This window comes from Leuresthes tenuis, unplaced genomic scaffold, assembly GCF_036924035.1.
Source record: "Leuresthes tenuis unplaced genomic scaffold, fLeuTen1.0.hap1 SCAF_21, whole genome shotgun sequence".
Lineage (NCBI taxonomy): Eukaryota > Metazoa > Chordata > Actinopteri > Atheriniformes > Atherinopsidae > Leuresthes > Leuresthes tenuis.
In genome coordinates this window covers 17,111,760-17,125,257 of record NW_027325375.1, presented here as the reverse complement: position 1 = coordinate 17,125,257, position 13,498 = coordinate 17,111,760, and the positions used below count along the sequence as shown (strand labels likewise).

At 41.9% G+C, this 13,498-nt stretch overlaps 1 protein-coding gene across 4 annotated transcripts; it reads left to right on the top strand.

Moving 5' to 3' along the window:
* Positions 1-1,406: 1,406 nt before the first annotated feature.
* On the top strand, positions 1,407-13,178 carry supt20 (SPT20 homolog, SAGA complex component). 4 transcript variants are annotated; one of them, XM_072374363.1, is made up of 24 exons: positions 1,407-1,527; positions 2,039-2,134; positions 2,295-2,330; positions 2,505-2,630; positions 3,258-3,384; positions 3,482-3,585; positions 3,751-3,867; positions 4,001-4,054; positions 4,178-4,317; positions 4,487-4,643; positions 5,154-5,210; positions 5,335-5,412; positions 6,284-6,453; positions 6,541-6,573; positions 6,685-6,796; positions 6,917-7,022; positions 7,276-7,434; positions 7,655-7,967; positions 8,049-8,164; positions 9,161-9,216; positions 9,844-9,954; positions 10,834-10,924; positions 11,597-11,685; positions 12,883-13,178. In XM_072374363.1, exons 2-24 carry the CDS (start codon positions 2,132-2,134, stop codon positions 13,012-13,014), a joined length of 2,487 nt encoding a protein of 828 aa, XP_072230464.1. In that variant the 5' UTR covers positions 1,407-1,527; positions 2,039-2,131; the 3' UTR covers positions 13,015-13,178. The 4 variants fall into 4 exon arrangements, with proteins under 4 accessions (XP_072230464.1, XP_072230463.1, XP_072230466.1 ...); XM_072374362.1 differs by having other exon boundaries at positions 12,868-13,178; XM_072374365.1 differs by lacking the exon at positions 11,597-11,685.
* The last annotated feature ends 320 nt before the right edge of the window (positions 13,179-13,498 follow it).

The window sequence follows — 13,498 nt, the reverse complement described above, 5'->3', positions numbered from 1 at the left end:
GAGTTGAAAGTGGTCCACATTTCAAATACAAACCCTTCTAACCTCTATTAAGTCTATTGAATCTGCTATCCTGCTCTTCCCCCTACTGAGCATTTATGGAATTTCAATCTACCATTGTGTAGAGATCGCAAATTCTATAGGTTACATGTAAAATGTAACTTCACCCTAGTCCGCTGTTTCAGAGGAAGTGTCTTTGGGTGAAGTGCCAGGCTCAACAAATACCCCCACATGTTAATTGGTGTGAGTGTGTATGCACCAGAGAAATGTGCTCAATGTTTAGAATAAAAAAAGTGTTGCATGATTGCTTATGTGGTTTGTGGTGAAAAGCTCTTTGATGCTTAACTTGATACTTCACCTGGATCTTGCATCATTGACCGTAAATTCTCCTAAAAAAAAGTGTCGTAAGATCCAGCTTAACTCATAGTTTGTATCAACAGAATCAAGCAGTTATCAAAACTTGCACACATGTGCAAATTAGCTCATTTAAGAATATGACCATCAGCTCTGTTGTGCTTTAGTCGTGGCATCCTGGTTTTGATGTTATTTACTGAGACAAAGTCACTTTGAAGCTTTATCTTGATTAGTCAGCCTTGTGAGTAGTTATCACAGTGGGGGAGAAAGAAATCACTGAATCAACAGAAAGTAGATATGGAGAGGCTGCATAACACATACAGCAGCAGGCACATGCTACACGGATTTGTTGGGCCTAGTCTGATAGTGGTAACACTTTAGGGCCAAAAAAAACCAAACAAATAAATTAATGAATTGGTAAATAAATAACATGAGAGAAGCTGGGTAAGAAAGGGGTTTAGAGTGTTTTTGTCTTTTCACAGCTCTGGATGTCTGTATTAAAAATCTACGTGCAAAGGGGACATCTGCATGCACAACTCTGTATTTGAGAGCAAGAACACAGATCTGAAGTGAAGCAGAACATATCTGCAGACAAACACTGATTTTTTGAGGGGCAGAATTGGAAAGCATGCCGTGCAATATCTGAGTGTGAAAACAAGGATGCTTGTTTTCCAAAAAAATTCTACATTTTTATCAATACTAACTATTGCTTATCTAATATTTTTTATTTTCTTTGTTAGGTAACATTATGATAATTTTGTTAAACACGAAAACACATTTTATGACTTGGATGAGCATCAGGAAATGGGTGATTCTTTAAAATGTTATTATTTGCAAGTTTTTATGAGTATATACATAGTTTTGTACTGTCTGTTCTTTATTGATTTGTTTTAAAATTAGGATCAGCCTCTACTCAGGAGCACTTAACACGGTGGTTTACCAAGCTGAGCAAAGTTATTTGTCATTGATCAGGTATAGTATCGTACATAGTTGTGTGGGCGCCAGCGCTAAGTGTGGCTCCGCCCACATCTGTTCAAACCGGAAGTTTAGCTGTTGTTGTCACACTGGAAGAAAATGGCTGCTGCTCCGACTTTTTTTCAATGAAGACACTGATATTTCAATTTCATTTTGTTTTCTTGCATTGGAGCTACTGTCGACCGCTATGCAATCTCGAAGGCAAGTCGATCCTGTTTGTTGAGACTGACATCGTTGCATCGGGTTGTGTCTCAGACGACGGAAGACCGTTAGCGTAGCTAGTAACTTGCAGCTTTCCCACTCGGAACAGGCTAGCACGCTAACGTTAGCTATGTTAGCCTCAACGGTCAGGCATCAACGAGCTTGTTGCTATTCTGCCTCTCTCTGGACTTGGCTCTCTGTCCTTAGTGTTTTACTGACCATATATATCCTGTTTGTATAGACTCTAAGCTAGTTTGTGCTTATGTTTACTTTCTCCTAAGATTCTAATTATAGTTAAGGGATTAAACAACTTAGAAGAAACAATTTCGCTCGCCAGTCTTCATAGCTGTTTGTGTATGGCATCTGATTGACTGCCAGCCTCACTGTTTGGCAACAGCATAGTCTAAGCAGTCTGCCAGCCAGACAGAGGGAATCTCACTCTATTGGTCTAACATTTAAGTTTGTTTTGTATCGCTTCTGCTTGCACTACATCTGCTGTTTTCCTGTGCAGGGTGTGAATGGTCACTCTAGGAAGGTGACAGTGTGGGGCAGAAAGGACAGCATCATATACTGTCACTCGCCTTGCAGCTGGCGGTGGACCACAATGGTAGGTTAAATCTTTTATCAAATCATTTATCCCCACGTATTCAGTTGGGTTCCACAGTTTTAGATCATATCAGATAGAGGAGATCAATCAAGAAACATTGCTCATGTTCTGTTCTTTATTTCCATGTGTGCCTCATCCCTTTCATTTTTCCTCCTCAAAGCAACAAGTTTTGGAATATGCATTGGATCGAGCCGAGGTAAAATGCTGTTATTTTCAGGCTAACTCACCTGTATGTGTGCAGAATAAGACATTAATAGCGTGCAGCTTTTGTCTTTCTGAGCACCGAATACATAAAGCATTAATTACCTGTTAGCCAGTCTACTCAACTCAGTCATTAATTAATACGCTGTATTATGCACCTGTTGCTCAGTACATCGTTGAAAGTGCTCGTCAACGACCAGCCAAAAGAAGAATTTCATCTGGTGGGAGGAAGAGTTTGTATCAGAAGCTCTATGAGCTGTACATCGAGGAATGTGAGAAAGAGCCAGAGTTAAAGGTTTGTGTTTTGCAACTTCTCACTGACCTACAACTGGATAGTAAGGAGCTTGCACGCATGCTTTAAATCCATATTCATTTTGACAGTGGACGGTGTTAATTAGGTCTGTCAGAATCACAACATTTTTAGTCAGCGATGTGTTGTGACAAAAAATTATTGCAGTTTAACTGATTCCTTCAGTTCACCATATGCCACTTGTTTATCGGCTTTGCAACTAAAACATGCACATTTAAAAGCAGTGAGATGAATACTAGGGGTTAGATTCCTCCGATTAAACAATGTGTGCCATTAATACCAAAGCAGAAGAAGACATGCTGTAAAATGATCTAGAAATTTTGATAGAAATATAACATTTCAGTTAGTTTCATCTAGGTATTCTCAGACAGGGGATTAGAAAATGATTCTAACAATAATTCAAGATGATTGCAGTCTGCTCAAATGTTATTAAAAACAAATGTAATGTTGTTACATTGCAATACACTAAGTGGTAGGTTCAGGCTTTTGTACATTGTACAAAAAAATATATATATATAAAGAAACATTACCAAGCCAAGGTGACCTAACATTTCTGTTTTTAATATGAAGGATTTCATTCCTTTGTGTGTTGTTTGCTGTCTCTTTCTAAAGAATTTGAGGAGAAATGTGAATCTACTCGAGAAGCTGGTGTCTCAGGAGTCTGTGTCATGTCTGGTGGTCAATCTGTACCCTGGGAATGAAGGCTATTCTCTAATGCTCAGGGGCAAAAATGGATCCGGTAGGAGTAGTTAAACAAACTCGGAGACCTTTGCTTTTTCCAATCTGTGCAACACAGTGGTCTCATCTGTAAAATTCATGTTTGTGTTGCTGGCAAGACTCTGAAACCATCCGTCTGCCATATGAAGAAAGAGAGCTGCTGGAGTACCTGGATGCAGAGGAGTTACCTCCCATTCTGGTGGATCTGTTGGAAAAATCACAGGTAGTAGCAGCAGTTTCACATTTATATCAATCTATAACCCGTCAGGAGAGTAGTGTCACGCAGGGTTTCAGCTCTTGATGTCCTAAAATACTTTTGCTTGTTCAGTAATCTCCCTCATTTGTAACTGCCTGTTGGCTGACATCTGATACGTGCGTTGTGTCTCAGGTGAACATCTTCCACTGTGGCTGTGTAGTAGTAGAGGTGAGAGACTACAGGCAAGCTGGTAATACCAAGATTCCCACCTACCAGAGCAGGCATGTCCTACTGCGGCCAACCATGCAGGTAATATTAATGAAGTTAAAGAGTGTGATACCAAATGAGGGGTAAAGTATTAACCTACGTCTGAACATTAAAAAATAAGCCCCTTTTTTTCTTTTTTTTTTTTACCCTGTTTATATATGTTTTTGCTTCATAGACTCTAATCTGCGATGTCCACGCCATGACCAGTGACCATCACAAATGGACACAGGTTTGTCCCCCTAATTCACCCACTTTTTTACTCTATTTTTTTAAGATGCCTATCCTGTCGTGCATGTCTGTGTCTTTATCAGCTCATTGGTAGGTGTTTTCTCCCCTTGCTTCCTTGCTTTAGGATGACAAATTACAACTGGAGAGCCAGTTGATTTTGGCCACAGCTGAACCTCTGTGCCTGGATCCCTCCATTTCTGTTACTTGCACAGCCAACCGCCTGCTCTACAACAAACAGAAAATGAACACTCACTCCATGAAACGGTACTGAATGCCCCCATAAACTCATCGACTTCTGGTGGGAAAATTGTTTTGTTTTGTTTTTCTTCTCGGGCACGCAAACAGTAAAATTGCTGCTTTTATGCTATGAAAAGGGAAAAGGTAGATGGATGAAGCAAACCATTGATTACAAACATGCTTATTTGCATCATAGGTGTTTCAAGAGGCACTCGCGAGCTGCACTCAACAGGCAGCAGGAGCTGTCTCATCTGCCCATTCCACCACAGTTACGACTATATGACTACCTACAGAGGAGGAAGGAGAGGAAACCTGCTCCTGTCATAGACCTGAAGATCTCAAAGGTTGGAAATGTAAGTAATCAACATTTACTCATCTTGGCTAGAATCCTCATCAGAAAAGATCAGTGAAGATACATGTGTTTTGCACTTGTTTCAAATTAAATCTACGTGGTCTTGCTGTGGAGAGTCAAGTCAGTCGTGGTTGTTGGGCTTCAAGTAGTTTTTGCACAGCTTTGAGGGGTGTTTTGTGCTGGTTATCTTGCTGTAGTATGAGTCAACCTCCACAATGACATCAACAATGCACAATGTATTGATCTGGTTGTGGAGTTTTATTTTGGATACAACCGATCCAGTTTGGGGCAGTGTTGCTTCAGTCTAGAGAGAGTGGAAATCTCATCAGACCTTTGTTTTAAAAAGACAAAGACTATATTTTTGCTTTCTGTTCACTGCGTGCATACCAGACTTTCTCTTCCCCCGTCGTTATCTTTTCACCCCCCGAGAGTTGAAATGTTGTATTTTTTTAATGCCTTCTTCTTCTTTTTTTTTTCTCTGCTGCTTTCTTTTCCCTCTCAACATTTCCAGTGTGTAGACATGTGGAAGCAAAACAACTGCCAACTCACTGTACCGAAGGAGATTGATGTAAGTGTCACCGAAACGCTGCTTAAAAACCAACCACTGAGTTTCTTGTTTAGTAATTCAAGTGTAGACCCTATCTGACCTTTTTGTTTTGTGTGATTATTATTTTATATATTTTTTTCCTTAGGTGGAAAAGTATGCTGTCGTTGAGAAATCCTTGCAGTTGAAAGACTCTCAGCCCACCACTGTGATCTGGCCTGCTGAGGTAAGTTTGGCAGGAGCATTTATACTCCCTGAGCGTACAGATCAGTGATGGATGTTTGGCTTGTCTGGAATGATACATTAGAAACTAAGTAAAAAATAAATTTTTTGGCCTGCTACATTGTGCACAGTGACCACAGAGCCTCTTTGTTTTGAAAAATACAGAGAGGATAACAATCCAAGCAAACTACAGTCTCCAATAGAAGTGAGACACATCTGATTTCACACCCATTTCTACTATTCTTGAAAAGAAAGATCCTACTGGATTGTCAGTGGGCTGTCTCAGGCCCGTTCTTGATCCATGATTGGAGCTCGCTGGAGCTTTGTCCCCCACATATTTCTGGCATGTTTCATTTTATTTTTTGCAAAGTTACTGAAATGAATGGTGACACTATATGGATGCTTAGTCCTACAGCTTCACATTAAATCATCTTAAACTGTATTCACCCCTCTTCTGTTCCCTCATCCATGTCTGCCTTCCTGTTTTCAAATATTTTATTATAGTTGGAAGTCAAAACTATTTTTTAACCTCTTTTATGACGACCACAAGTCGAAAAAGCTGAAGATAAATAAAAAAATTGCACTTACATTGCACATATTCACCATACAGATGTTGTCTTTAAGTTATTTGAATGGTGATTTTGTCACATGACACTGTGGTTATAAATCAGGGTTTTATTAGAGCAGAGCAATATAGAAATGCTTTGAGCAAGTAAGTAAGTATGGGCTGATATTTCTGACCTGTTTAGCTGTCTGACAAAAGAAAGAGAAATATATGAATGAGAGCTCTTGTTTTTTACGCTTCTTTCTCTGCTCTGGGTCGTCTGAGACTTGTTTGCTTGCTGGCCTGTTAACACCGGTTCTCTTTCTAACAGGAAGTTGTCGATGACTACACATTTGAGTGTGAAGTGGGGGGGCAAGCTCAAAAGACCAAGGTGTCCATCTTCCAATCAATGGGAGACCCACTGGTGTACGGGAAGATCTACTGTGCTAAAGAACCAAAAGCAGAGGAGGACAACACTGATCTAAAGCTCATACATCCTCCGTAAGGACGCTCGAGACTGATTCAGTATTCATGACAGGGTTTGAAAGGCCTGAATGCACTCATTTTACTATCTTCTCTCATTTACAGTTTCCTCATAGGGTCAAAGATAGATGCAGAAAGGTGAGTCCTGTTTTTGGCTTCTTGCTCAGTCTCTAATCCAGTCGAATGCCCTGGTTTTTTTGCGAGATGATCTTGGGGATCATTATATTTATTTTTTTGTCCGTGTCACAGGTTTCTTACTCAGTACAAAGGAGTGTATGAAAGAGATGTGAAATGTCAGGTCAAGATGTCTCATAACTCAGGCAATGTGGGACAGGGGCCTCCCTCCCCCAGCAAAGATGAAGTAAGTACCTAATTTTTCTTTGGTGTAGGGAAAAGTCGAGGTAGTCGCTCAACCTTATTGATTCAGCTGCCATCATTGGACTCATATTTATAGTGCTCTCTGCATTCGTGTCATCTCCAGGGCGATGGTATGTCTCCACTGGTCCAAACGTCTGTGTTAGGAAAAGGCGTGAAGCATAGACCACCTCCCATAAAACTGCCTTCAGGACCGGGCAGTAGCTCCTCAGGTACATCTGACAAAGAAGTGCAATGATGTGGTGGTCCCACGTGAGTCCTGAGTGTTGTAGAAAAAGCAGATACAGAAAGATCTAATTACTCTTCATCCTAGCAGATATCTTAGATTTCACACACTCCAGATAATAGAGGATAGCAGAAAGATGGGGCAAACAATCCCCATTGTATCAAAAGTCTTGATATTTAAAAGGGGATTTTTTTTTATAAGGAGTACTGTAAACACTTGTTATTTCAACGTGTTTTCAGGTAATCCATATAGTTCACAAACCATAAGTGGTCTACTCAAGTGTCCTACGCCACCACCTCCAGCCAGAAGCCAGTCTCTGAACAGAAAGCACTCCACGGAGCTGGGCCAGGTGGGCCTGCTGTCGCCTGCTGCCCTCTCCCCAATGGGCTCAACACAGAGTGAGTACAGCCAAGTCTGACTCACCGTTGGGCTGACAATAAGCTCTACTGCAATGTCTTGCATCAGCCTCTCTTAACAGCTCCCAAGTTTTCCAGTTGTGAATTTATTTTTGACAAATCAGAATCTATAAGCACATGTGATCTTGCATTAACAATTAATCATTGAAGTAAATGTCCTTCAAAGCTGTATTTATGTTTTGACCCACTTTCCCCCCTTTAGGATCAGGAACCCCAAAGCCATCAACCCCAACACCAACCAACACACCGTGCTCGACCCCGCATCCCACAGACTCCCTCTCTGCTCCCCTCTCGGTGACCCCCACCCCTACAGACCCTACCATGGTTCAGAGTCAGTCGCAGCCTGCCCTCCTCACACCTTTTGCCCAGCAGCAATTAGCTCTCAGCCAGCCCCTTCCTGTCATGACCATTCCCCTGCCCACCATGGGCACGTCCATCACCACAGGAACCACCTCGTCGCAGGTCATGACCAATCCAGCTGGGCTCAATTTCATCAACGTGGTCAGCTCTGTTTGGTAAGAAAATAGATAGTCCAATGCCACACCGTCACTTGCCAGTCACTGTCTTTTCACATTGGTCTTGTACTGTTTCTGTAGCAGTCCTCAGACTCTGATGAGTGGCTCCAACCCCATGCTGGGTCCAGGGCTTAACCTGAGTGGAATCTTGCCACCTGGAGGGTTGATGTCGACCATGCAGTCTGCAGCCCAGGCCGGTAAGAGATGCCATTGCCCTCTCTTAATTGCTGTATTTTAGCACTTTCAATATGACACACAGACAAACGTGCTACAGCCAAGTGAGGGAGTGTACTTAGCATTAAAACCCTTTAAGTAACTACCTATCTGTATCTGCTCTACGGACATCTCTATGAACAAATACCAAAATTTCAGCTAAAAGAATGTGAAGTCTAGCATCTCTGTGGACACCATGACTCAGTTCTGCAAAACAGCATCAACAATTTGTGGTTGACCAGCACATTGTGTTCACCGGCTGCCTGAGAACTCCCTCCACTTATTTTCTTCTTGACATTTATTCTAAAATCTAGGATTTGACCATGGATAAAGCAATTCAAAGAGAGATCAGCCATTTTTTTTCCAAGTAGGAGCATGTGACCGGAATCATGTTTGAAATCGCACAGAATAAACGCTGCTCTAAGAAAGGCAATCATAGACTTTCTCAGGCTTTCACAAAGATGATCAAGCATTTTGGTTTGAACGAAATTCTTACAACCCCAGTTACCAAACTTCACCATTTGAAAATGGGCTGAGGAAAAGTGGCAAATGGTTCTCTGGTCAGAGGAATCCAAATGTGAACAATCGTTTTGGAAATCATGGGAGCTGCATCCGCCAGACTAAATAAGAGAGGGATTGTCTGAAATTATCAGCACCCCTTATCAGTGCGTTAGTGCCTTTGGAATTAGCGAGTTACGCATTTGGAAAGGCACCAGCAATGAAAGGTATATACACGTTTTAGAGCAACATATGTTCCCTTTTGTAGAATATCTCACTTTTAACGTTTGACTTGTTTTCTACAGTAAATACAACTTTGGTTTATACGTTTTTTTACACTCCTTGGGAGTATCAGTCCAATAAAACAACCCTGTCTAAAACTAGTTGAATGAAAAACATTCGAGTTAAGTTCATGTCAAGAGGTGAGGAAATTTCCTTCCTTTTAGACTCTGCTTGATGTGATTTTTTTTTTTGTGTTCCAGGGAGTCATTTTGGGTTGAACAACAGTGCTGGGTTGAGACCCCTGAACCTGCTACAGGTACTCGTCTGTGCCAATTAGTCTGTATGGCTGTATAGAGCATGCACCTGGTGTTTGTCTGGCATAATGAGTCTGTCCTGATCCTTACCTGTGTTAACTCACCCTCAACAGTTACATGTGAATCTGTGGCACAGCTTAGATTTCCTCATGCTTCCTTCTCTTCAGCCTTTTTGCATAGGCAGTGTAGTGAGCATCACAGATGAAAGTGGTCTAGTCCCACAATGGCATGCATCTTTTGTATGTCATTCCTCACTGGAACTTGACTCCTCATTCTGACATTATTACCACCCTCTGCCTCTTGAACTGCTGAGAACCTCTTAAGAATGGTATTTGCAGATTGAATAGTGGCAGAACAACTAAATGGGAAAATCTGAAAGCAGACAGAGCGTGTGCCATTCCCTTTTAGATTCCTTTGTAGTTCTGATTAGCTGATAATGGGAAAGGTCTTCATTGAGTGCCTTGTTAACTCTCCCATTTCCTTCTTCCTCCCCTTTCAATTACACATACATAATTTCTTTCCCCTCTGCCTTTCGTCCTCCTATATCCTACCCTCCCTTCATCCTCATCTCCCTGTGTTTTACTCCTCCACTTTTTGTTTGTTGGTGTGTCCATGTTGTTCATCTCCAGATCCCCACTGGTCCTCTCATCTTTAATTCTCTGCAGCAGCAGCAACTGCCCCAGTTCTCGCCTCAGCAGAGTCAGTCAGCAACATCCAGCCCTCAACAACAAGGGGAGACGGTGAGACCTTTGCATCCACATGGAAAAAGTATAGACTGCATAGTCAAAAGGTCCATATTCATTTAATGATTATAAGATGGGCCAAGATCAGGCTGTGCAAAATGTGTTTGATAAAAAATTTGAGTTTGAAGTATCCATATAAACACGTCTTAATATATGATCACGTCTGTTTAAGCTTTTCAAAATGATCTAAATGAACAATCGATCTGTACGTTTTTATTTTAGTAGATTTAGTGTAAATACTCCCTCAGCAAGAAAAAAAAGCCTCAGATTAAAAAAGTCAAGAGTAGATTAGTTTCAGTTTCTGTCTGAGAACAGAAGAAAGGGTTTGCACGGCTGAGGTGAGCAGCTTTGTTGAACCTCACGACAGACTGGCTGCTGGTTGTAAATCCAGCTTTTCAAAGTTGGACCGTCGAACTTGTTCCTGAACTTTGGCGTGTCCTTCAGTTGCCACTGAATGAGGCTCAGCGACTAGGAAGTGTGAGACAGACTGTGGTTTGGACTGTGGTCCTCCAGTCAAAAGCTCCAACCCAGAAGTGCCCAAATATACAGCAAAGGAAGAATAAACGAGGGAAATACCTTAAATGGACTTTGTGTCTTGAGGGAAAATGACTTACATTTTCCTCTCTGGGTCTTAAGACATGACTAAGAGAAATGACTTTCGTATGAGTGAATGTCTTGTTTAGTTTAGAGGTTTCCTGCATTGTATGCCTTGAACAAAACTAACATCTCACTTTGCTGTCTCAATCAGATGCAATATCTGTTCCAGAAATTAGTGTAGCATTCCTACTCAAGTCTTTGTGGTGCACATGTTTCCGTTATCAGTGGCAGTTGTGTGTAAACGTCTCATCTTACGTGGTCTTTTGACTTTTTCTTAAGAGTGACCAGGGGTCAGATCAGAGTTTAGGAAACCAGCAAACTGCTGTCATCAACCTGGGGGTCGGAAGCTTCATGTCTCCGCAGGCGGCAGGTATGAGCCGCACACTTACAGAAATGCACCCTACAGCCACACACACGCATTTCTCTGAACATTTTTCTCCATTCACTCCTTTAACCCCCGTTTTCCACACAAGTGACACCATCCCACTGACGAGCACGAATAACAGTGATAATCTTACTAATGTTTTCGTCATTGTAATTACTGTTCGTGAATACTGAGTGTAATCACACATAATCATTTGTTCATTTTACTTAAGTTAGTCATTGTTCCTCTCATTTGAGCATGTAACAACTGACAGGAGAGACTCAACTTCCCCTTCTTCTCTGCTACTTTTTTTTTTCTTTGTCCCCACCTTTATTCCTTTTCCTCCTGTGCTATATTCCTTTTCCTTATCTCAACCTGCCCTGTTGACTTAAACATTTTATCTACACCTTATTCATGCTATTTTCCCATAATCCACCCCCACGGTATTTTCCCTTTGCCACTGTCCTCCCCATTTGTTCCCTCTTTTGTTTAATCTCCACTCGTGTGGTTATGATCTCACTGAAACCACATCCCCACATCTTACCCCCTTCATCCTCTTGCCCTCTTGTGCATATTCACTCCTCATACTTTACTCCATACCTTGTTTTGCTTCTCTCCCTCTTGCCATCACACCCTTCCCTCCGGGGCTCCCTCTCTCCCTCCTCCCCCTCCCCTTAGTGCTGTCCCAGTTGGGCTGTGGGCTGGACGGGTCTGGGCCCCCGCTGCCTTCCCCAAGGCTTCAGCAGCAGCACCAGCCACAGATCCAAGTAATACAGCAACATTAACATCCATATACACTTAATAAAGTTTGTAGCAGCCAAACGTTCAGATGACTCACCAGCCAACTCTCCATGCCTTTGTTTAGCAGGCAGGTGTTTGTTGTGTTTTACTCTAAACTGTTAGAGAATAGGGCAAATTGATTTTGAAATGTTTCCAAGTAATAAAGCAGACTAGAATTTCCTAATCTGCCATCACATATGAGTTTACTCTGTTCATCAAAGGTGGCAGTTGGTTTTAAAAAATATTCTCCAAAACAAATCTGAGCTGCATGACATAGTGTTATAGCCCAAAAGAAATGTTTAATTCCACTTTCTATACAGTAAAAAATAATAAGCGGTATCTGACAAAACTTCAGATCTTCATCCAAATCCTTCTCCGCCACTTTTTTTTTCTTCTTTCTTTTATGGTGAAAGATCCACTCCATTTTGTGTTGTGTGTTTGGTTGGTGTCATATGCTGTTTGAATGAGACTAGAGTGGTCCCCGCACTGCGGCAATCTGCACACCAGAGCTTGTGGCACTTTCAGTTGCAGCAACTAACAGCGTGCCGAACAGGGAGGCAGGCATGTTGTTCCACAGAACTTAGCGCCAGTTATCTGAAACACTGTTGCAGGGTTGCTGGTTGCATCATGACAGAGATGACAAGCTGTTCACTGTGAGCATGAATTAGGATTTTGAAGGTGTTATTTATGTATTTATCTTTCCCTTAGTCGAAGTTACTCTCTGAGCAGAAAGCACGGTCGCTAAGCTGCATGTTTGTTTTTGCTGGGATCACAGCCAATAATTTGTGTCTCCGTATGACACTGGTGCTGCTTGACTGTATCCTGCCTCACTTCCCAACACTTCCTCATCCTCCCCTCTGCAACCCATTAACCTCTGCTCTATATTTCTTCACACCCTTTTCTTTTATGTTGTACGTACCATGCTTTGGTTCAGCTGCACTAACCCATGCCGCTGTGACACAAAGCTTTCTGAAGATGATGCGATTCCCGTTTTCTGTGCGGACGTTAACATTCAACCATGACCAGGAGATGCTTACATATACGTTAGATTAACTGAAAGTCTCTGTTGTAACTATGCAGGTCGTAGTAACATATTGAAAATCTCCTGATTTTATTCCTTGTTTTTTTTTTGTTTTTTTTTTCCATGTTTCCTTTTTTTTATTGAACAGTTGCAATTCTTGCAGCACCAAATGCAGCAGCAGCAAATGGCTATGGGAGCAGCACCTCCTCAGGGGGGAGCAGCGCGGCAACATACCGCCAGCCAGCCAAGAAGTAAAAGGAAGAGAAGCACCCCGCAGCCCCTCCCTAAGTCATGACAGACTAAAATCACACTAAAACCCTTCCCCATCTTCATAAGGACATGAATGATCCATACTGTGCTCTTTGTCTGCCTCACTGTGGAGACAGCAGACAAAAAAAAAAAAAAAGACTTGTTTGTTGTTTGTCTTTTTCTAGCTGACAAATTTCTATGTAATGGTTCTCAGAGGTTTTGGAAAAATTGAACTGTGTCCACTGTAGAGGATGGGTTTTTATTTACAACAGGAAGCCCTAAACTTAAAAGAACCCGAGTGATATTTTTCGAGATGAGCCAGAAGACGGTTCTCATAGGTAGTGGGCTTCCACAATAACACATTTCCACTTCAGGAACTTTTCTCTGTGGAGGCCCTGTGGACTGAGAGGATCACGAATGCACATTCTCAGAGGATTCCGCACGAGGCTGCCTGATCCTCCTGCCTCTGCTTGGTTGAACCCGGTAGAAACTGCCCTTTAAGCACGAAATTTGGCTGAGTTGTTTGACAC